Source organism: Mus caroli, unplaced genomic scaffold (genome assembly GCF_978045245.1).
Source record: "Mus caroli unplaced genomic scaffold, Mus_caroli_1 scaffold_16, whole genome shotgun sequence".
Lineage (NCBI taxonomy): Eukaryota > Metazoa > Chordata > Mammalia > Rodentia > Muridae > Mus > Mus caroli.
The window spans coordinates 46,307,597-46,331,532 of record NW_028227271.1 but is presented as its reverse complement, the minus strand read 5'-3'; the positions used below and the strand labels follow the sequence as shown (position 1 = coordinate 46,331,532).

General features: G+C 48.8%; 1 protein-coding gene across 1 annotated transcript; it reads left to right on the top strand.

Moving 5' to 3' along the window:
* Positions 1-471: 471 nt before the first annotated feature.
* Positions 472-23,852, top strand: Sack1a (scaffolding CK1 anchoring protein A). The gene is made up of 4 exons (XM_021184300.1): positions 472-951; positions 6,744-6,911; positions 9,263-9,387; positions 23,315-23,852. Exons 1-4 carry the CDS (start codon positions 472-474, stop codon positions 23,850-23,852), a joined length of 1,311 nt encoding a protein of 436 aa, XP_021039959.1.
* Positions 23,853-23,936: the final 84 nt, after the last annotated feature.

Here is a 23,936-nt window from a genome sequence, read left to right as displayed (position 1 = left end):
TGTGCCCAGTCCTCCTTGCTCCTGTCTATCCCTTGGGCTGGTTCTGTGGGGCTGGAGGAGTGGCTCCTCACTGTAACAAAGGCCGGAGGGGTTCCAGGCCCTCAGTGTTGTGCAACCAAGTGGGAAAGCCGGCTCAGCCTGAGGCTGAAGCAGAGGAAATATCCCATGGTTGACTGTGCCAAGGCAATGACTGAGCCAGCCCTCTGACTTGCGGGCAGGGTGGTGGCTCTCAGAGATAAGCCAATCCCTGGGCTGCAGGTGAGGATCCCCAAGAAGCATTGTTGGGGCAGTGAGAACCATTTCTCCAAATAGGCAAGAGGGGAGGAAGGAACTCGGCAAGCCAGTATGGGAAGCCCATAGCTTCCTAGGAATACTGGGAGCCCTATTCCTCCCTGGTGTCATCCGCATTCTCCCTACATCTGGAAGAGCTCCGCGGTTGACCACCCCTCCACGACTGAGCAACACAGCAGCATGAGTCGGTCAAGGTATGTGGGCAAGATCCGGAAACGTCTGGAAGATGTCAAGAACCAGTGGACCCGGCCAGCCAGAGCTGACTTCAGTGATAATGAGAGTGCCCGGCTGGCCACAGATGCCCTCTTGGATGGTGGTCCAGAGGCTTACTGGCGTGCCCTCAGTCAGGAAGGAGAGGTAGACTTCCTGTCCTCAGCGGAGGCCCAGTACATCCAGGCCCGGGCCAAGGAGCCCCCTGATGCCCCCGATCCTGCCGGAGGGGCTGAGTCAGGACCCAGAGGACTGGACTCCTGCTCTTTACAATCAGGTACCTACTTCCCTGTGGCTTCGGAAGGCAGTGAGCCAGCTCTGCTGCACACCTGGACTTTGGCTGAGAAGCCCTACCTGAAGGAAAAGTCCAGTGCCACCGTCTACTTCCAAATGGACAAACACAACAACATCAGAGACTTGGTCCGCCGCTGCATCTCCCGGGCCAGCCAGGTACCCACGCAGAGCTCTGCCTAGTGCTGTGCGGGATGGTGCCGGGACTGATTAGACAGGGCTAGGGGCTTGCGTGCTGTTTTCACAGGCTTGCCCAGGAGCACAGACTCCTGATCCCTAAACAACCTGGGTCCTGCGCCACTAGCACCTATCCCTGGCACTATAGTCTCTCATGTGGGAAGAATAAATCCCTTCCTTGGCTCCCCAACTCCTTTTTCCTACTGCTTGCCACTCAACCCCGAGTCCCCTGCAGATTCTCAAGACTCTGGTCTCTGGCTTCAGGACTTTGGAGACTCTGCCTGGCCCTGAACCATTCCTGCTTTTCACTCCGGTTCGTGCTTCCAGATGAAGGGGCGTGGGGACTTCACTAGGACATATCCTTGTCCTTTTGTCCTCTCAGCCTCTATTTAGATCTGGTTGCCCACAGGTCACCCTGTAGCCCCTGTGTCAGGCAGCTCTATTGAAGCAGAAAGCGAGGCAGGGAGGGGGATCAGAGAAAATTCCCCTCTCCCCGGACAGCCCGTGTTTTACTTAGACTCTGGAAAGTCCTTCAGACCAGGGCCTCAGCTGACAGGACCTCAGGCATTGGGGCCGATGGGGCAGGAGTTCCCAGTGCCTCTGCATGTCTGCCGTGGTTGCCAGTGTCAACTGGGGGCTGGATAGAGAGGGTTACTCTCTACTATCTCTTCTTTCCCAAGTACACAGGGTTGTGGGTACCCATCCCTCTTTCCTGAAACTGCAGAGGGGCAAGGGAGAGAAAGTGAACTCCAAGGAGGAGAGAAATCTGTCATCCAGGGTTGGGGGTGTGGCTCTGTGGTAGAGGGCTTGTTTAGCATAGACGCCCCCAGTTCAATCCCCAGTATGGGAGGGAGGGACACCATAAAGACCTCTCTCTCTCTCTCTCTCTCTGTCTCTGTCTCTGTCTCTGTCTGTCTCTCTCTCTCTCTCTCTCTCTCTCTCTCTCTCTCTCTCTCTGTGTGTGTGTGTGTGTGTGTGTGTGTGTGTGTGTGTGTGTGTTGGTCTCTGTCTCATAAAGCACACATTGATTTTTGTGTTCACTCCTGGCTATGGTCCTGGGCTCATGACTGGATCCCCTCCCAGGGTCACAACATTTATGCAATTCTAAAGGTTTTGGGAAAGCCACCAAGACTGGGGACTTGGAGGACTGTGGGGAAGCAGAGTTCTGGGAATTTAAGTAGAAGGTGGCGTTGGGTGGAGCTACTGTGTGGCAGGGCTGCTTGGGAACTGGTACTTCATGACATGATGGCCCAGAAGGGGCCAGGCAGACTGTCAGGAGGGCTACCCTGTGACATCTCAGGCAAGTGCCTTGACCTTCTGGGGCACAGCCGCCATGATGAACTGAGATTCCTTTTGGTCTATTGCTAAGTGTACTAGCTCTGCTCTCTTGAGGATGGGGCCAGTGCACAGGGATTCCTTGGCTACAGCCCTGACTCCAAGGCCAGTGCAACACCCTGGAAAGTAGCCAAGGTTAGCTGGGAAGTCCAGCTTCCTGTATGAGTCTCCCTGCTTCCATCTCCCCATGTGACAGGGTATCCCCACCCAAGCCCCACTGATGTCCTTTGTATGACACAACATTTGATTTTAGGACACTTGAAAATCAGAAGGTTTTACCTAAAAGTGTGGACTTCTGGGTCTACTTAGCAGGTAGGAAGATCTGTGTCCTCTGGAGCAAGTTTTAGTTACCTCTTTGACTGGGTCCCTTCTGCCACAGTTCCCTAAATCTCCCTGTTGGCCTGAGCCTACTGAAGCTTCACCCATTTTTATTGCCTACTAGACACCTGCAGGCTGACTTTGTTATATCCTTCAGACACGCAAAGCTTGTATGAGTGTACATGCCAATAACACACACAAAGAGAAAGACAGAGACAGAGACAAAGACAGAGAGACGGGTAGGCAGGCAAATGGAGACAGGCAAGCAGACAGAGACAGAGAAAAAGACAGAAACAGACAGAGCAGACAGAAAGGGGCAGGCAGACAGACAGATACATAGACAAGAAGGTTCGGGCTGTCTGTTCCCACAGAGAAGATGGCAGGGTTGGATCCAGCCACCCTGGATCTATGCTGTCATAGAAGAAGGTGATAAGAAAAGGGAAGGAAATTGGCTAGAGCTCCCCCATGTTCTATAAGGGCAGCCCCTGAGAGGAAAGGGAGGCAGGCTCAGGAGCAGCCTGACAAGTCCTCTCTAGAGCATTCCCCACCCTAAGAAGCAAGATCTGCCTTCCTTCCCTTCAAGCTGAATTCCCTCACTCCACCCAGCCCAACATAGCAATGCAAAACTGAGATCTCCCTGCCTTGGGGAAGCCTCTGTCAGCTGCCTCCCCCCATAGGAGGGGATTGGAGTATGCTGTGGGTCAAGCTTCAGGTGGTTCAGGGTTCAAGCTCAGTACCTGGAAGACTGTGACTAAGGCCAGCTGCTGAGAAGCGGCTTCTCAGTTGACAGTCAGAGGCTGAGTAAGAGTTTGCCAGGCAGAGGAGGAAAGGAGAATTCCAGGTAGAGAGAAACCAAGTGCAAAGGTCAGGATGGTGTGTGCGGGGGGGGGGGGGGGGGGCGTGTCCGAGAGGTGGGGAGACGCCACCATCTATCTATCCAGTGGGACCCCAAGGTGTTGGGAGGTCAAAGATGGAGGCTGCAAGGCCAGCAACTGTGTGTGCCTTGTACATTGGATGTAAGAGTGAGACTAGCATTTCCCCAGTTGGGTCACAAGACCCTGAGGGTCCCCAAGACTTCCTAGTGGTTCTGTGATGCTCTGCTTTTTCTGAGCTCTTATCTGCATTGTTGTTCCCCTTGACATAGGATCTCACGTAGTTTCTGATCATCCTGTCCTTACCTCCCAAGCACCGGGGTTACAGGCATGCCCCACCACACCCAGTTTACACACTGCTAGGACTTGAACATGGGACTTCCTGCATACCAGGTGGTCGCTCTATCAATGGACTACATCTTAATACCCCCCCCAAACGATTATTTTCTATGCTTCTAACTCACAGCACGGTGCAGCAGACTGATGTAGGATATAGGAGAAACTACAGTGCTCTGTGGAGGCACACTATGTGTGTGTGTGTGTAAAGTTTACTAGGTAAATTCAGGGCCCATAGGGAAACTGAGGAAGAGATAAAGTAAGGTTGTATTCCTGGCAGGGAAACAGAACTGAAATGTTTCTTTTAATTCTAGAATATTCCTTCTTTACCCTTCTTCCCTCAGGTTGTCGTTGTATACAGACAGACTGATTGACAAAAAGACAGTAAGAGTTCTTGTGGGTGTGGAGCAGGATGCTGAGGGTGTGGGTTTCCAGACTGGGGCATAGGTAGCTCTGACCACATTCCTGTCCTGTGGTTATGGAAAGCTGTCTGCACTACCGATCCCCCGGCTTCACCCTGGGAAGCTGGGGACTGGTATGGAGGAAGTCACGTGAGACAAGCCTGGAGCTGACCGATAGTAGATGCTCATCGAACCTTTGCTGTGGTTACTGTTTGGTGGCTTAGAACAGGAATGTATTCTCAGACAGTTCTGGAAGCCAAAACGATACAATGATGGTACCTGCTGGGCCATACTGTTTCCAATGGTAGTTCTAATGCAGTATGGGTCCCATAGCTCAAGAGCAACTTCTCCATTGTCCCCTCCTTTGCACAGATAATCCCCATCAGCTAAGTAGTCAACCCACACAGGGCCCAGACACCTCCTTAGCCCGCCCATGAGATGAGGTGTTCTCTTCCCTTGCTACCTCCCAGTTGTTAGTGCTTTCCAAACAAACAAAGCAGAAAACATTGTCACAGGGCATATTGACACCTGCTTGTAATCCCAGCACTTGGAGGCTGAAGTGGAAAGACTGCAAGTCAATGCTTGCCTTGGCTGCACACTGAGATTCAAAGCAAAATGAAACAAAGTAGCCATGCTCACACACGGACATATTATTCCTAAAACCTTGAAACAATGTTGTTATATCTGTGCTAGTTACTTGTTCTCAATGCTATGAGAAAACACCCCTGAGAAGTCTCAAAAGTTCTACAACCTCCCCTAAACTCCCCACGATCTTGGTGAGCTAGTGTCCAAGCTTAGGAGCCTGTGGGGGACATTTCACCGGTACAACATCTAACATAGAAGAAAAAACTCTCCATGCCCCTCCTGTCATGACTACCGTCTGTGGCAGTTACAGTGGAGGATGACAATTGGGTTATCTTGCTTTTTTTTTCTTCTTTTCATTTCATTCGTTACTATTACACATTTGTTGAACACTGACTATCCAGCTTCCGACCACAAATGTACCAACCGGGTCTTGCCATTTGGACACAATCATCATAATGATCTTTTTAAATGACTTCCTAATAATGGAGTTGTCAACATACTGCAACTTAGGTGTTCAAAAGGGGAATCATTAAATCCAAACAAACTAAAGGAGATTTGTAGAAAGGTCAGAGGTAGCTTGGCACAGGGGTATACCCCCACAATCCCAACACTCAGGGAGCTTCAGGTATGGCTGGATCCAGGTGTTCATGTACTTCCATGCCCACTGCCTGGTGGTGCTTTCAGGGTGACTTGACTTTTGTGCATGCTTTCCACAAGGAACAGCACACTGGGTACCAGGATCTGTAGCTCATCAACTACTAACTAAGCAACTGGACGATAAACCAAAACATCTCCTTTTCTCAAGAGTTCCAACAAATGATCTGGGGAAGCCCTCATTAGAACAATTCGGATGCTGTAACCATCTCTGGACCAGTCTCTGCAGCCAGGGAGGGATGCAGTGTTGCCGTTGCTCTGGCCTTGGTCTCCTGCTGTGCCTGTGCCCCTGGTTGCCAGTAGCTCCATCCAAATTGCACTGAGTAGAAAAGAAAGAGGATCCATTCAAATCTAACTGGGGTGCTGTTGACAGATAGAGAAGGAATGGAAATCTGGGAGGCAGGCACACCTCGCCTTTGTGGGACATCTCAGCGAGGTTCTGAGGACACTGATGATACAGAGGCTGCTGGGACATCAAGACTCCTCCATCCCACCGGGATGCAGCTCTCTTTGATCTAGTTTGAATATGGTTCTTCCACATGGGAGGTTGGTGTATATGAAGACTCCAGGGCAGGGGCGGGGCATCATTAGGGGCCAGTGTGATGGCTCAGCTGCCAACCCTAAGAACTTGAGTTCAGTCCCTGAGAGTCACATAGAGGCAGGAGAGAAACAGCTCCACAAATTGTCCCCTGATCTCTATGTTCAAAGGCACAAGCTACCTGCCTCTGTGCTACCCCGCCTCTGTGTGTGTGTGTGTGAGAGAGAGAGAGAGAGAGAGAGAGAGAGAGAGACAGAGACAGAGACAGAGACAGAGACAGAGACACACAGAGAGACACACAGAGAGACACACAGAGAGAAACAAATACAATTTAAAAGATTAAGAACACACACACACAAAAAAAGTGATCCCATGTGCCTTCTATCTCCAAATGGCAGGGAATACCGTTCAGTTTTCTTTCCTCTGAGTCTGCTAAGTTGCCTGTTTGTTTTGCTTTCACCTCTCTGCTGTCCTCTTGCTCTTTCTCCTCAACACTTCTCACTTCAACTCAACACAGAGGCAAAGACTTGCCTAGTCTGGTACAGCGGGGCCAAGAGAGGAGCAGGCCCTCCCCTTTGGCTCTTCCTTCCCCTTCCTCTAATCCTGCCTGGTCAGACCCTCCCCTATCCTAGCCAATCCCCTCCCTCTGAGGCCCACTGCCATTTAGAAGTTTCAGCTGCGACTGGTCGCGCTGCCCTGACTTCTTTGGTAATGGAGTCCTCTCTCCTGGCCCAGGTCCTGGCCATTCTGATGGATGTGTTCACGGATGTGGAGGTCCTTTGTGACATTCTAGAGGCAGCCAACAAGCGCGGGGTATTCGTCTGTGTGCTTCTGGACCAGGGCGGTGTGAAGCTCTTCCAGGAGATGTGTGACAAAGTCCAGATCTCTGATATTCATCTCAAGGTAGGGGTTCAGTGACAGTTCTAGGGATATTCTACATCCATCAGATAGGACAGTGGTAGCTAATACCCCATCTCAATATCTCAGTATCTCAAAGAAGTCACTTTTTTGCTCATATTCCCACACAGGCCAACCAGCCCCCTTCCATCTTATGCTATACTATAAGGAGTATGTAGCTTATGAAACAGTGATGATGGAAAAGAGGGTAGAGAATTTGGAAGGATATTGTTAGACTCTGACCCGGATGAGATGTCCACTATTTCCACCTATAATCCCTTGACCTTGGTGGAATGGATGGAAAGGCCTCTACAGGCCTTTGACGTTTCAGAGTGCTGCCACTAAGCTACAGCTTTCTTTCCTTTGTTCAGTTTTGAAAACTGATACAAAATTGATACACCCATCCGCACAGCGCCACCCAATGGACCAGTAAGGTGTGTGTTTTGAGGGCAGGATGATGGTGGTGCCTGCCTTTCATCCCACCATTTGGGAGGCAGAGGCAGGCAGATCTCTGTGACTTCAAGCCCAGCCTGGTCGACACAGTGAGTTCCAGGGCAGCCAGAGCAGATACTGAGACCTTGTCTTTAAAAACAAAACCAAACAAACAAAAAGAGAGAGAACGATGTGTTGTGAACACCCTGAGCCCAACAAGAAGCTGGTGCTCTTAGTTTAACTGGAACGTCCCCTAACATGCTCACTCAAGCACACACATTTCCCTCTTCTGGCGGGAAGAAAAGAAGCAGAGAGATAGGAATTTAACTAGTCATACAAACTTGAGAGCATCGAGTCGAGGTCAAGAGGAAAAATCATTCATCCTTTACATGCATGGGTCTAGCTGAACAGCTGATGTGTGGCCCTCTGGGTTCCTCTGCCACCCCACCTCCAGCTCAGACACATCATCAGATTCCAAAAACAAAAAACAAAAACAAAACCCTCCTCCACACTGATGGGAGGCAGCAGAGTTCAGGCATCCCTCCTGATGCCCCTGTCTACAGCCAGTCACTTGAGGTCTGCCTAGAATTCTCTGGGTCTCTATCCCTCCACAAAGGGTCATTTAAATAGAATGAGAACATCGATCGGAGCAGGCCTCGCCTTCAAGGGCCACACCTGTAGCGCACTGGATGTGTCCTCTTGCCACTGAGATGTTGGAGGGAGCTTCGGGAGGAATTGGAGGATCCTCCCAGAGCCTGGTGGCCATGGACAGACACTACTTGGAGCCTGGCCATATTCCACAGCCATTGGCTATAACCTAAAGTAAATCTCCGCACAACCCCTGCTTTGCCATTTCTACACTCTTGCATTGGAAGCCATTTGAGGCATGGACACCAGATGCTGCCAGGGAGACCAAGATCTAAACAGCGTTAGAATTGGGGTTGTCAACACATTTTGTCTCAAAATGGTCCAGGATCCATGGGGCCCTCACAACACTATCTCCTCTTGTTATACTTGGCCAGCTCTCTGAACAGCTTACGATAAGGAGTTCACATCACTAAGGCTACCTACGGACTTGCTCCTCCCACACTAATGCAGACTCTTTGTGGCCCATGGAAGCCTAGACTAGGGGCTTATTGGACCATCAAGTCCTTGTCTTTTTTTTAATTTACTGTTTTCTTTTTGTTGGAATTCTTTTTTTTTTTTTTTTTTTTTTTTTTTGGTTTTTTGAGACAGGGTTTCTCTGTATAGCCCTGGCTGTCCTGGAACTCACTTTGTAGACCAGGCTGGCCTCGAACTCAGAAATCCTCCTGCCTCTGCCTCCCAAGTGCTGGGATTAAAGGCGTGTGCCACCATGCCCAGTTTTGTTGGAATTCTACTTTTTCTTTCCCTCATCGCCATCTATTGCTGGAGCAATGGGGGAAAAAAAAAAAAACTTGAAAAACTAAGCCAACAAAAAATGTAAATGATACAAAATCTCTCCAAGCTTAGATAAAACCTTCGTGAGCATCCTTCCAATTTCCTATGCAAATTGTCTCCGCGTGTTTGGGCTACTGTGGCAGACTGTCACAGACCAGGTGGCGTATAAGCAACTGTGATCTATTTCTCACAGTTCTGGAGCCAGAGAGATCTAAGATGTCTGCAAATTCGGTGTTTGGTGAGACTCTCTGCCTTGTGTGTAAATGACGGTCTTACTGCATCTTTGCATGGCATGCAGAATGAGGGAGCTCTGTCACACAGGGCCCCCAACCCCTTTCTGGGATCCCACCCTCCTGAGCTGATTACCTCCAAAGCCCAGCCTCCCAGAACCACTGCACCAGAGACTATGTCTCAACATAGAATTGGGGGTGCATGTTCAGCCGTAGCGCGAGTGTTTATCAGTAAATACCCAGTTAGTAAGTGACGCCCTCACTTTGCTTCCCCAGAACATCTCCATCAGGAGTGTGGAAGGGGAGGTGTATTGTGCCAAATCAGGCAGGAAATTTGCCGGCCAAATCCAAGAGAAGTTCATCATCTCAGACTGGAGGTTTGTCTTATCCGGATCATACAGGTGAGTACTGGTTTCGTCTGCTCTCCAGGCTTCCGGGCAGTGATGGGCTAAGTGGGGTACCAGCTGGATGATGGCTGCTCCCACCACCCCCAGAGCTCCCGGCTCTTCTTTCTGTCCACAGCTAGAGCTCACCAAATAAACGAAGCCAGAAGTGAGAAATGTGGCCCCTTCCTGCCACTGAAATTGGGCATAGACTTCTTTTTACTCTCTCCGGCCTCTTAGGAATTGTTATAAAACAGTAGATTTGCTTTTAACTTTTTTCTTTTGTATGTGTGAGTGAACACGCATGTGTGTACAGTTAGAGGAGTAAGTTATGGAGGTCCAAGGCTGTTGTGTCTTCTCCCTGGCTCTCCACCTTAGCTGCTGAGACAGGGTCTCCCAGTATTCAGCAACGGTTACAGTGGCTGGCCAGCGAGTACCATGGATCTTGCTGTCTCCGCCCTCCCTATGAAGGTTTACCCACACACACGACCATGCCTGGCTCTTTCACGTGGTGCAAGGGATCCTAAGTAACTTCCTCATAGTAGGCTGTTTACCAACTGAGCTGATTCCCCTTTCAAACTTTTATTATTTTAATACAACCAATGTACTGAGATGTATTGATTCACACACGGTTCACCTACTGAATGTGCAGGTCAGTTCTCCTTGGCTTATTCCCAGCATTGCTTAGCCATCAACATCACAGTCATCTGTCCTCATAAGAAACCCCATTCCTATTGGCGGCCCCTCCCAGATCCACTTATCCAGAAACCAGTTAGAAACTGGTTCACTGGGTAACCACACATCTACTTCCTGTCTCGGTGGGTTAGCCTCATGTAGACTCTTTGCAGGAGTAGAGCTACAGATGTGGTCTCCTGAGACTGGCTTCTTTCGCTGAGTATGATGTTTTCATGGCGTGTGGTATGGGCATACCACATTTTGTTCTTCCACTCTGCAGTGGATGCAGTGAATTGGGGTTGTTCCCACTTTTCAAACTTTGTGAATAATTCAGGCTTACCAGTTTTTGTGGAGTTATTTGTAATTCTCTTGAGTGTGTTCCTAGTGATACAATTGCTGGGTACTAATTTGGGGTTTCTATTTGTGATGAACTGATGGAGATTCATTCTGAAGGAGCTGTCTCATGTGGGTTTCTCCAATGTCTGAAGGCCCCATTTTCTCTGATCTTGAGCAATGTCTGTTACTGGTTAGCCCTCTGTTCCAGCCATCCTGGACACACACACTCTCTCTTTGTCGTTTGATTTGCACTTTCCCGAGGGCTGAGAATGTTGGTGCCATGTGCTAGCTGGCCCTTTGCATGCCTTCTTTAGAGATTCCATTTGATTTAAAACACGTCAAGACTTGGACACTAAATGTCTGGCTATCCATCTAATCCAATGAAGCTGAAGAATCAGAGATGCCCTTTGCAGCCAAGCGAAGGCCACCGCTAGGAGCCTGCTAGACCCTCAGGCAAGGACAAGTGAGTGCAAAGGGAAATGTGGGAGAAAATGTAAAAGATGAGCCTGAGTTTTCTTCGGCTTATTTATGCATGTTAGGACAAATCTTACTTTTCATGACATCGATACCACTAAGATTCACATAATAGCTCATTCGACTTGTGTAGCTATAACAAAAATACTGTGAGTTGGGTAGCTTATAAATAATATAAATTTATGTCTCACAGTCTTGTAGGCTAGAAAGTCCAGGGTCAAACTGGTAACCAATGTAGTGCCTAACAAGGACCTATTTTCTGGCTCTCAGACTATTGTCTTTTTTTATAAGTAGCCTTTGATACCTATCATCTAGACAAAACCAAAACTGTCAGACGTAAATCTTTACTGACAAGACTGTTGATTACTATCCCAAACATCTGTCTCCTATCTCATCTTCAGCCCCAGATTATAGAGAAAAGAGGAACAAAATCTATCATTCTAAATTAGTCCAGCCCCTCTGTAAAGTGGTCGCCCCTTTGTCAAGTAGCCTGCCCCTCTGTCAGTCAGGTGGTCTGCCCCTCTGTCAGTCAGGTGATCTGCCCCTCTGTCAATCAGGTGGTCTGCCCCTCTGTCAGGTGATCTGCCCCTCTGTCAGTCAGGTGGTCTGCCCCTCTGTCAGTCAGGTGATCTGCCCCTCTGTCAGTCAGGTGGTCTGCCTCTCTGTCAGTCAGGTGGTCTGCCCCTCTGTCAGTCAGGTGGTCTGCCCCTCTGTCAGTCAGGTGGTCTGTCCCTCTCTGTCAGGTGGTCTGCCCCTCTGTCGGGTACTCTGCCTTGTCTCTGAGATTCTGCTTCTCCTCAAGTTTTCTCTCTGTATAGTGGGAGGGAAGGCTCCCATTCATCAAGGCCACTGAGTTTTGCATTCAGCTTGGGCCTGACGTTTGATGCATAGATAGAAAGTTACCTCAGAAAAAAGTATTATCAGGGTGTGGGTGGGTATCAGTCACATACAGATTCCTTCCTACAGAATGAAGTACAAATGCATGTTTATAATTGAATTTTACAAAAGAAATAGAAAGGAAAGGAGAGGCCAGGGGAGGGGAGGCCAGGGGAGGCCAGGGGAGGGGAGGGGAGGGGAGGGGAGGGGAGGGGAGGGGAGGGGAGGGGAGGGGAGGGGAGGAGAGGAGAGGAGAGGAGAGGAGAGGAGAGGAGAGGAGAGGAGAGGAGAGGAGAGGAGAGGAGAGGAGAGGAGAGGAGAGGAGAGGAGAGGAGAGGAAGGACTGCCCCTAGGTATGGTGGAAGAGAAAGTTTATTATAGATATGTGGGAGAGCATAGGCAGGGACGTGTGGGAGAGTCCTCAGTGGACATGACCAGACTGAGTTGGGCTATGTGGGGAGGGAAGAGAGAACCAAGTGCCAAAAGTAAAAGAAGGGTGAGTACCCAAATTGTCTGGATTATAGAGGCAAGAGCCGCTGTGCGGAGGGAGGGCTGGAGAGTTCAGGCAGGGTAGAGGGCAGGGTGTGCCAGCCATACCCTGTAACAACTAGGGACTAAGGGATGCTGGGAAGACCTGAAGGACAGGTCCACTTTGATGTGTTAAGCAGGCACCTCAGCCCTTTGTCTCAGGTTTGAAACTTAACCACAGTATACACTATGAAATGCCCCTTGCATTTTTTACTAGGAAAAGCTGTGTTCACTCCCCCACAGGAAAGGGATGCGGGAGCTCTCCACGTCCCTTTTGTAAGGGCACTCATGGCTTACTCTTCTTGCTTGTGTGGGTAACACCAGACAAAGGCAATTTCAGAGGGGACAGGAAGGATTTGTTTAGGTTAGTGGACATGGCGGGCTACAGTTCATCATGGTGGAGAAGGCGTGGCGACTAGAGCTTCATGTAAGGCACCAGACACTTACAGCGGAGCCCTTTATGTCTTAATGGGTACATTAATCGACCCTCTTGATGCTGGGCCCAGATAAGAAGCTTCAGTGAGCAAAGGTTCATTCTGGCTCATGGCAAGGGTACATCCCCCATGGCAGGGAAGAAATCACTGCAGGGCCTGAGGCACCTGGTCGCACTGAGATTGCAGTCAGGAGGCAGGAGCTACGGATGCTGATACCCAGCTTGCCTTCTCCTTTGTCTGTAATACAGGACCCAGCCCATATGGGTACCACCTACAGTGGAGGTGGATCTTCCCACCTCAATTAGCCTAACTTAGCTAATACCTCACAGGCTTGTACAGGCTTGTCTCTGATGTGATGCTCGATCCGATCAAGTTGGCAATATTAATCTCCACAGCGGATCAGGAAGGGGGGAGGATGCTCAGGTTAGATGCAGGTTGGGCTGTGATTCCTAATGGCTGCCACCCCAGCAACCCTCTTCCTAGCTTGGCCCCCACTTTCTAAAAGTTCCACAACCTCCCAAAAACAGTGTTATGGTCTGGAGACCAAAGTTCAAACAGATAAGCCCCTGCCTGGAAGGCATTTCAGATTCAAACCTTGACAGGCACATAATCTCATTCATGAGGGCTTCACTCATGATGCAATCAATCGTGAAAGCCTCGCCCCAATATAGCATCTCATTAGGGATTAGGATATATTTTTTTTAACTTGTGGGTTTTGGAGAGGCATAAACACTGCGCTCTGACACAAACATCCTTTTCCCAGATCTTTTGTATCAGTCAGCATTTCTACAGCAAAATAGCAGAGGCAACTAGCTTTATACAGAGGAAAGTTGTATTTAGTTTACAGTTTGGGAAGATTAGCCCAGCCTCTGGTGAAGGTGGTACATTATGGCAGAACCGGGAACAGAAGCCAATGCTCGCACCAAAAAATAGTGTGAGAAACAGCGGAAAAGCAGGGTCACACCGCTTTTTCTTATTTCATTTGTGTACATGGGTGTTTTTGCTTGTATGCATGTCTGAGCACCTTGTGGTTCCTGGTGCCTGAAGAGGCCTGAGAGGACATCAGGTCCCCTGAACTGGAGTAAAAGATGGTTGAACCACATGAAAACCAGCCAGTGCCATCTCTCCAGCCTGCTCACAATGCCTTTCAAAGGCATACCTCTCAACAACCTAAGGTCCTCTAATTAAGCCCTGCCCCCTAAAATATGACCACCACCCTATACAATCAGTCAAGGGAGCAAGTCCTTAATGCATGGGTCTTTGCCAGACACTACCCCATCCCAACCATAGAGTCAATATCTTCAAACTGTTCTATGTTGACAGTTGCCCTTGATACAAGAACATGCCTGAAGGAAGGAGTCTGTGGCTCAGTGGCTCTCAACCTTCCTCATGCTGTGGCCCTTTAATAACCACCACCACATGTTGCGGTGATCCCACATACAATTATTTCATTGCTACTTCATAACTGTAACTTTGCTACTGTTGTAAGTCATGATGTGAAGATCTGATATGCAGGATATTTGACGTGCAATCCCAAAGGGGTCACGACCTACAGGTTGAGAACTTCTGTTGTAGTTACCCTCTTTTTCCCTATTACTATTCTCATTAGTATATTAAAATTCACATCGCGTGAAATTAATCATTTCAAAATGTTCGATTTGGTGGCAGTTAGCACATTGACAACATGGTACAATCATCACCGTTTAATTGGGAAACGTTTTCATCACCCCAAAAAGAAATTCGTTAAAAAGTCACTCTCTATTCCCCTCTCCACTACCCTAGTGACTCCCTGTCTATATTCTGAGTTTACTTTCTGTAGGCACTATACCCGTGGAGGTATGCACTACGTGGTATTTTGTGACTGGATGCTGTTATTTAACAATAGTGGTTTTGAGATTCATACCCACTATGACATGCATCAGTATTTTTATCCCTTTTACGGCTAAACAGCATTCCACTGTGCGGATGTCCCACAGTTGGCTCAACCATTCACAAGGATTTCCCAGTCCCCAGCTTCTGCCGATGTAAGATCTCCGGCACTTTCCTTCTGGGGCTAGGGAGAGAGAAGAGGATATACTGCCAACGGCTGGAAGAGCTGATGGTTGCTCTAACCCAAGAGATTTGCCTGGTACAACCCACCAGTGCTTTCCTTCCACAGGACCACGGAGTAGTTAAAGAAAAAAAAAAAAAAAGTATTACAAGGACCCTGAAGAAAATGGCGTCTAAAGCCGTGTGTTCCCTAGGGTATCCCAGGCTGGAACAGAGACCGGGCTGAAGCTAGGGCACCAGCGAAGGCTCCCACCTCCCAGGAAGTTCCGATTACCTATCTCACTGCTGAATCTCGGTGAAAACCCGAACTAGACCACTCTGTGGGTAGAAAGAAAGGTTTATTGGGGACCAGACTGCTGATGCTATATCTCAGGGGTGAAAAGAACAACAAAAGGCAAGCAGAACTTTGCCAGATTTAAGGGGACTGGTTGCAGTTGAGGTGGCAGGGGTGTGTGTGTCAGGAACAGCCGGGGAACTCGGAACTTAGATTCCCCGGAAGTGGAGTTGCGGGGCGGAAGAGCCTGGGAACTCGCATGGGGACCCTGATCTGCTATGAGCTCCTTTGCGTTAGTCCGAGGTAGGTGCTCCTCGCTGGAGGATGTAGACTGGAGGAGACAAGGGATGTAGTGGCTTTTCCTGACGAATGGAAACCAGCTTCACAAGGTTTCTGGGGATCGCTGTTTAAGTTTTATTTATCCGCTAGCAGTCCTTCTGTCTGTCCAGAGTCCCGTCTAAGCTGAGTCCAGGCTGCCAGGGCTTGCTACTGTCTGCAGACTGGTTCAGAGGCCTTCTTTGGCCTCTATGTGCTTCCTAGATCCTGTGTCATCCTTTTCTATAAAATGTCAATACCGTTGACAAAAGAGGTAGAAAGAAACTAAAAACTTGCCTCTCGCCCCAGTTCTAGCCAACACGGTAAGTGAATTCCTCTCCCTTTGTTAATGCCTGTCTCCTAGTTTTCTTTTGCTGTGTGACCACAAGACTCAGATCTCAGATTCCAGACTCTGGTAGCAGGTTTTGGTGAGCCAGTCAGGAGTGTGAACTCCAGGCTAGCAGTTGGAGCACTGGGGAATTCCTAGCAGCTGGTGGGATCCCGAAATTTTCTCTCTTTGGGTGCAGTGTTGGCTGCATATATAGAGGGAGATGGGGGGAGGGGGAGAGGGAGGGGGAGGGGGAGAGGGAGATGCATTTCATCGATAAACTGGTTAAGAAAAAGACTCTTCTTTTTTCAACTTGCTCTTTCATTTGGAAAAAAAAATCTGTTTTTGTGGTGTATAAACTCTCACAGTCCGTACTTTCCTGTGCAGTCGGCACTCATTTGTAAAGAGGTTTGAGAGAACCAAGGGTCCTTTGGAACTTTTAGCATTTAGGAGCCACCTTCATTTCATTGGAAAATTGTGGAGTAAAGACTTCATGCCTGGACTCTTGTAAGCCATTTGGGTCTACATACGTTTTATCCGCTGTTGTGGAATAAAGACTCCACACTTGGGGCTTAAGGAGCAGAGTGACAATCACCCTTGGATTGTGGGGCATTGATTGGAGCCATTTTCCACTTAGATTCTATAAACTCCGCCTGAGTGACTGGCCGGGCACTGAGTGCTGAGTTTGCATCCATCCATCCATCAGACTAAAGCCTGACCTGCCCTTTGAATTCCCGAGTCACTTAACAGCCTGAGGACTTTTTACATTTCTTTTCTGAGCTTGTCCTTGGCAAGCTGAATTCATGTAATTTTTTTTTTTATGTGTTATTTTGCGTGTTGCTCTGCTATGCCTTTCTCTATGGTGATTTAGTTGAGAAAGATAAAAGCTCTGGTGCCTTGGAAGCAGCAGCAGAGTCTGTCAATGCCTCTCTCTGCCTGTTCAGGGCGACTCCAGATGACTAGAGCTGCACCAGAGGTGTCAGGAGGTCTGACCCCAGGATACGCAGGGGTGTCATAGGAATCATGTCACGAGAGTGTCTTTGTCCTGGATGGAAGGAGTTTCAGTATCTCGTTGCATAGCAAGGTAACAAGGGCCTGGTCACCTGTGCTTTCAGCTCCTCTAAACCCTTAAGTGTTAAGGATTTCAGAAGACACATAAAGAGGGGTCTTCAGCATATTAATGACACCCTAGGGAGGAGTCCCCATCAAGCAAGCAGCATAATCTACTGACCCAAACCACTTCCCTACCAGTAACTGCTTCAGCCATCATGAAACCCTAACCGAAGGGTCTAAAGTCAGCAAAACTCAATATAACACCGCGATCGCTGGAAATATCAAGCAGCCTCCTCCAGCTGCCTTCCCTCAGTCTTAAGCTTACTAAAGTTGCTATTCTTGGTATATCTAATTTAAACATGTTTTTGCATCTATATGTAGGCACTTTTGCATAATATTTAGGCTGCAGTTAGTGTTAATTAATTATACAGGCTATTCCCTCTGAGTGGCTGTCTACCGGTTTCTCTCTCCATGTCTTCTGCCATCTCTTTTAAGCACCAGTTATTCAGGGCCTGTTAGAGTTACCACAAGGAAGAGAGGGAGTCGAGGAGCATTGTCCTTTGGAAATGTGCTGAGGTGGTGAATGGAGATAGATAGATGGATAGACAGACAGATGCACAAATAGGTATACAGGCAGGTAGGCAGGCAGGCAGCCAGCCAGCCAGACATATAGGTAGATGGGTGGACAGACAGATGCATATATAGACAGACAGACAGGCGAACAGATGGAAAAAATAGAGAAACATTGTTGCTGAAGGAGCTGCAAGGATCTGTGACGTCCTGTGAGGACCTGTGCCGTCCTGTGCTGGGCCCCTCCAGCATCAAAGGATACACAATCTGCTGATCTTCAACTCCTCAAATGTGGACCGTTTTACCATCTAATCTCCAATTTGGCTCTGTTTTCGCTTCTGAACTAGGTCAACATAATCTTATGTGTCACATCTTCCCTCAAAAAAATAAGAACTCAAACTTGTTGGCTCATGTTCCGACCCAGAGCGCTCCTGTCAGCCTGCTTCTTCCTCCACGCAAAGTGGAGCGCTGCTCCATTAGGTTGCTGGGCAGATCAAGCAAATGACAAGGGCATTAACTGTCTGGCATGGGATGTGCATAAAACCCGTCTTTAAGACGCTGGTATTAGGGTTGGTGTGATGGCTCAGCGGGTAAAGGCATGTCTGGCATAAGTCCAGAGACATCAGTGCCATTTCTGAAACCCACAGTGGAGGAGAAAACGAAGCCCTGAGATTGTGCTCTGGTCTCCACGCGTGTGCCGAGGCATCCAAGGACACACACACATCCATCTCACAACATCCACCACCACGCGTCCCCACATAATTTTTTTTTAATTTAAATGACATTGATGTTAGATATGGTGGCTCATGTACGCTGTAATCCAAGAATCCAGAGTACTGAGGCAGGAGGATTGCAGTGAGTTCTGGGCAGTCTTGGCTACAGAGGGAAACCCTGTCTCAAAATGAAAACAAATTGGCATTTCATGTACGTTCTCATGTATTGTGCTAGCTAGAACTCCAGGCAGGCTTTGTTGAATAGTAAATTTGATTTCTAGCCCTACAGAGCTAGGACTCCTATACAGGGTGATCTGACCTCCCCAATGACGGGTTGTAGTGAATAAGTAAAAACCGCTATTATTATGAGCACATTAGTTTAATAACTTAAGTAACATTATCCCAGGAGGTGAGGCCCCTTTCTGTGGGTTATCCCTTCTGTGCCAGGGCATATCGGGGAAGGGCCAGGGAGCATGGCCAGGTTTCCCAAGACAGTGTGTGCCTGGCAAAACTTCAGGGCCAGACAGCACTGGGCACATGGCCACTGGAACTAACACTAAGAGTACTTTCTTAGTGACAGTTTGGGAAAGCGAAGAGTCGAGCCTCTGACCTGAAGCCTGTTCAGGCTAGAGAGAAGAGGGAGGGCTGAGAAGCGTGGCGAATGTGGGGTCAGAGGCAGTTTGAAGGATTCAGGCTTGCTGCTCTATGCTGGTGGGGGCCCCAAGCATGCAAGGGTGAGGATCCAGGGGCGGTTATTTTGGTTTGGGGCACTGAGGACTGAACCCAGGGTGTCATGCAGACTGGGCAAATGCTACCAATGAGCTGTGTCTTCTCCTTTTTACTTTTTACTTTGATACAAGATCAGAACTGATTGCCCAGTCTGGCCTTGAACAGTCTACCCTCTTTCCTCAGCTTCCCAAGGAGCTGGGACTATAGGCCCGTAACATCAAGTAAGGGTTTTTTGTTTTTGTTTGTTTGTTTGTTTTAGGTATTTATTTCATTTACATTTCCAATGCTATCCCAAAAGTCCCCCAACCACCCACTCCCACTTCTTGGCCCTGGCGTTCCCCTGTACTGGAACATATAAAGTTTGCAAGTCCAATGGGCCTCTCTTTCCACTGATGGCCAACTAGGCCATCTTCTGATACATATGCAGCTAGAGACAAGAGCTCAGGGGTACTGGTTAGTTCATATTGTTGTTCCACCTATAGGGTTGCAGATCCACTTAGCTCCTTGGGTACTTTCTCTAGCTCCTCCATAGGGGGTCCTGTGATCCATCCAATAGCTGACTGTGAGCATCCACTTCTGTGTTTGCTAGGCCCCAGCATTGTCTCACAAGAGAGAGCTATATCTGGGTCCTTTCAGCAAAATCTTGCTAGTGTATGCAATGGTGTCAGCATTTGGAAGCTGATTGTGGGATGGATCCCCAGATATGGCAGCCTCTAGATAGTCCATCCTTTCGTCTCAGCTCCAAACTTTGTCTCTGTAACTCCTTCCATGGGTGTTTTGTTCCCAATTCTAAGAAGGGGCAAAGTGTCTACACTTTGGTCTTCGTTCTTCTTGAGTTTCATGTGTTTAGCAAATTATATCTTATATCTTGGGTATTCTAAGTTTCTGGGCTAATATCCACTTATCAGTGAGTACATATTGTGTGAGTTCTTTTGTGATTGGGTTACCTCACTTAACAAGCACTGAAGAACGTGAAAACGCCTTGTTTTAGAGAATAGCTTTGGAAGGTGTTTGGGATTTTCTCCTCGAGGTGAACATTCACCGTTTATAACCCAGCGGTTCTTCTAGGCATATATCGAAGAGACTCTTGTTCACTCTTGTGTATGTGGGAGGCACCATGAGAATATTAAAGTAGTACTGTTGGTGACAGGAACAAGCCAGTGCTCCCTCATCAATGAAATGACCAATGGAATAATATGTAGCAGTCAAAAATATTACAAAAGAAGTAATAGTGTAGCCTGCCAGTGGTGACACACACCTTTAGTCCCAGTACTTGGGAGGCAGAGGTAGATGGAGCTCTGAGCTCAAGGCAGCCTGGTCTGTAGCCAGAGCTACAAAAAGAAACCCTATCTCAAAATCAACTAACCAACCAACCAAACAAAAAATATAATGTGGACACATCTTAGCAATGTAAAATTAAAAGAAAAATCCTAAAAGATTGCACCTATGTTTTTAAAACAACTAAAATTAAAATATTTACATTTAAGAATAAATATAGGGCTGGGGAGATGGCTCAACGATTAAGAGCATTGACTGCTCTTCCAGAGGTCCTGAGTTCAGTTCCCAGCAACCACACAGTGACTCACAACCATCTGTAATGGGATCCGATGCTCTCTTCTGGTGTGGCTGAAGACAGCTACAGTGTGCTCATATAAATAAAATAAGTGAATATTTTAAAAATACATTTAAAAAGAATAAATATACGCGTGAAGCATTGTTTCTAATTGTGAACTAGGGAAACAGGGTTTGGTGGTATGGTTTGAATCTAAAATGTTCCCACGGGCTTGTGTTTCAGATGTTGATTCTCTGAGGTGGTGGTGGTGGTGCCCTTTAGGAGGGCTGAGAAACCTGCAGGGGGCGGGGCCTAGCTGGTGGAGCAGGCTAACTGAGGTGCGCCTTTCATAGGTTGCAGTCTGGCCCTATTATAGTTTGTTTTCTCTCCTCAGTATGTCAGCTTATGAACAAACAGCTCCACCACAAGTTCCGGCTACCATGACAGACCTGAATCTTGTTTGTCTCCAATGGCTGTGTTGGTCCTAGCAATGAAAGAATAACACACATACTGTAGTCACAGGACACATTGCATGGACTTTTCCTAGCTCAGGACCCTGGGACAAGGCTCTGGGAGGGCGATGGGACTGCGTGTGGGCTATCATCGAGAAGCTAGGCTGGTGAGATGGCTCAGTGGGTAAAGGCACTTGTTGTGCAAGCCTAATGACTCAAATGCTATCCCCAAACCAACTAGGAAAGAGAGGACCCACCTCTGAAGGCAGTCCTCTGACCTCCACATACGCACCGTGGCAGGTCTCTGCCTGTGCACGTACATGCATCATGCACACGTGTGCAATAATGACACACAGACAAGATTTTAAGGCAGCTAGCTTTCATTTCAGGCCATGCTAAGAACATTATGTGAAACAGGAAAACAAATAGATCTGTGCATTAAATAGGTCATGGAGAAAGACCAGGAAGGAGAGTGGGTAGCTACCAGACAAAGATTATGAGGCTTTGCCTTCAGCACCCAATCTCAGCAAACAGTACACATTACTTCTTCCCCTGGGTTAGTGAGAGAAATAGAGCAAAGCCCAGAGATACACAGATGCAGAGTGTGTGTGTGTGTGTGTGTGTGTGTGTGTGTGTGTGTGTGTGCATGCTTGCGTGCGTGCGTGCATGAGTGCGCATTCACACACGGGATGGAGGAGCATGAAGGGCCCAATATGGTGAACAGTTCTCAACCTGTATATATGTCATGACCCCTTTCAGAGTCAAATGATCCTTTCACAGAAGTGACTTAAGGCCATTGGAAAACACAGATATTTACATTACAGTTCATGACAGTAGCAAAATTACAGTTATGAGATAGCAATTTAATGGTTGGGGGTCACAACTGTATTAAAGGGTTCCACCGGCATGAGGAAGGTTAAGAACCACTGGCCTAAGAAGTTCCTAGGGTGTCATTGGCCTTGTTTTGTGGAATGTGCTACACACCTATGTGTGTTAATCTTGCCTGATTCCAAACAAGATTACAAGATTGGTTTCTCCGTCTAAGCCAAGCCTGATTGTTCCCTTCCTTGCCTCCTGGCTGGCCAGAGTGCAGCCTCTCCAGGTCGTGGGTGCTCTTGGGTGGGAGGAGAGATTTAAACAAAGCATCCCAATTGTTCCAAGGATTATCCCAGCCTGTGTGGGCCTGTCCTGATTCAGAGTGTAGGGAACCCCACCCGGGGTCTGGGGCCAGGACGGAATGGCAAGGCAGGCAGGCAGGCAGAGGGCTGGAAGCCAGAGGCCTGTCTCTCTCAGCTCTGACCCTGGCTTTTTCTGGCTCTCCCCACCACCACTCCCGACGCCCCCCCCCCCCCCGCACTACACTACTCTAGGGACGGCCCATTTGTGTACCTAGCCTAGGATCCCTAGGTCCTCTTGGTGGGCTATCTCCCCTGCCCTCAGCTTCTGAGGGGCTGTTTTCCACCCAAGATGGACAAGTATTTGCTAAAATAAGAGAATCATAAAAATAAGGCATAAATGCCTCAAGTATATTGTTCTCACTTAATGTCTCCAAATGGGCCGGGCGGTGGTGGCGCACGGCTTTGATCCCAGCACTCGGGAGGCAGAGGCAGGCGGATTTCTGAGTTTGAGACCAGCCTGGTCTACAGAGTGAGTTCCAGGACAGCCAGGGCTACACAGAGAAACCCCGTCTCGGAAAAAACAACAACAACAAAAAGTCTCCAAATGGGGCATCAAGACCTGTCCTCAAAGGCGTTCTGCCCTGGGTGTCCGAGGGGCTTTCTTCCATAAATTGAAGCTCTAGTAGGTACTCAGGGTCCCTGGGATCACCCTATAGCCCATTTTGCATGGCTTAAAGAGCAAAATGGGCTAAGTCTTCATTCAAGAGCTTGCTTGCTTGATTGATTGATTGATTTATATTATTTATTTATTTTGTGGGGTCTTATTGTATAGCCTCGGCTGGTCTGGAAATCACCATGATCCTCCTGCCTCAACTTCCTGAGCACTGAGATTAAAAGGCCAGTGCTACCTCTCTGAGCCTGAAGGACAGTTTAGATTTTCACAGAAACACCGCACGGCCATCCAACATTCAGCCACCTTTTTGCCTGTTTGGGGAGGTGTTTTCAATAAGTGTTGGCAGGAGGCAGGTACCCCATCTTGCAGGTGGGGACACTGAAGATCCCACCAGTACCCACCCCACCCCCAACACTGGCTCCATCAGGTGACTCCTCTGAGGAGAGCTCTGTCTGCCTACCTGCCTTTGTGTCTCTGTGTGTGTGTCTGTCCATGTGTGCACATGCATGGATGCGTTGCGGGTGTTAGGAACTCTGAATTCTGAGACTTACTCTGTGACCTCAATGACTCATCTGTAAGTACGTCCCGGTCTCTGAGCCTCAGTGCCGCCATTTGTAAAAGGGACACAAAGCTTTACAAGGTTTATGTAACCAGTTATCAGGGCGTCTGCTGGGATGAAGTGTCCCTGCTTGTGTCCCCTCACCAGAGCAGTAGCCCTGGTGAGCGGTTCTGAGGGTCGCACAAACCCAGCACTGATGCTGTGATTCGGTTCGTCACTGTCTCCTCTCCCCTGCAGCTTCTCTTGGCTCTGTGGACACGTGCACAGAAACATCCTCTCCAAGTTCACGGGGCAAGCAGTGGAGCTGTTTGATGAGGAATTTCGACGCCTCTATGCCTCCTCCAAGCCCCTGATGGGTCTGAAGTCCCCGAGGCTGGTCGCCCCGTTCCAACCCAACAAGGGCCCAGAAGCCCCCAATGGCCGCCTCAGCGGCACCAGTGACTCTGCCAGTGACCGCACCTCCTCCAACCCCTTCAGCAGCCTGTCGACCGGCAGCAATGCCCACAACCAGAGTCTGTCCACATCTTCAGGGCCGGGCAGTCCCTTGGCCCCCATCCCACCCGCGGTTCCAAGGCTGCAGCCCTATCACAGCTCCCGGAGAGCCGTGGCCCCACAGCCTCTCTTGGTCCCCATGAGGCCCCATGAGGGAGCACCAGCTCCCTACAGCAGCCTCATGGCCTACAGGCCCACCCGGCTGCAGCTGCAGCAGCTTGGCCTGGTGCCCAGGGTGACTCACCCCTGGAGGCCTTTTCTACAGGCCTTGCCTCATTTTTAAAGCGGCCTTTCTCCTCACTGCCTGAGGGGGTCGGGTGGGGGAAGGACTGAGCACTGCAGAATTTCCTGGCTGTAAGGCCATACC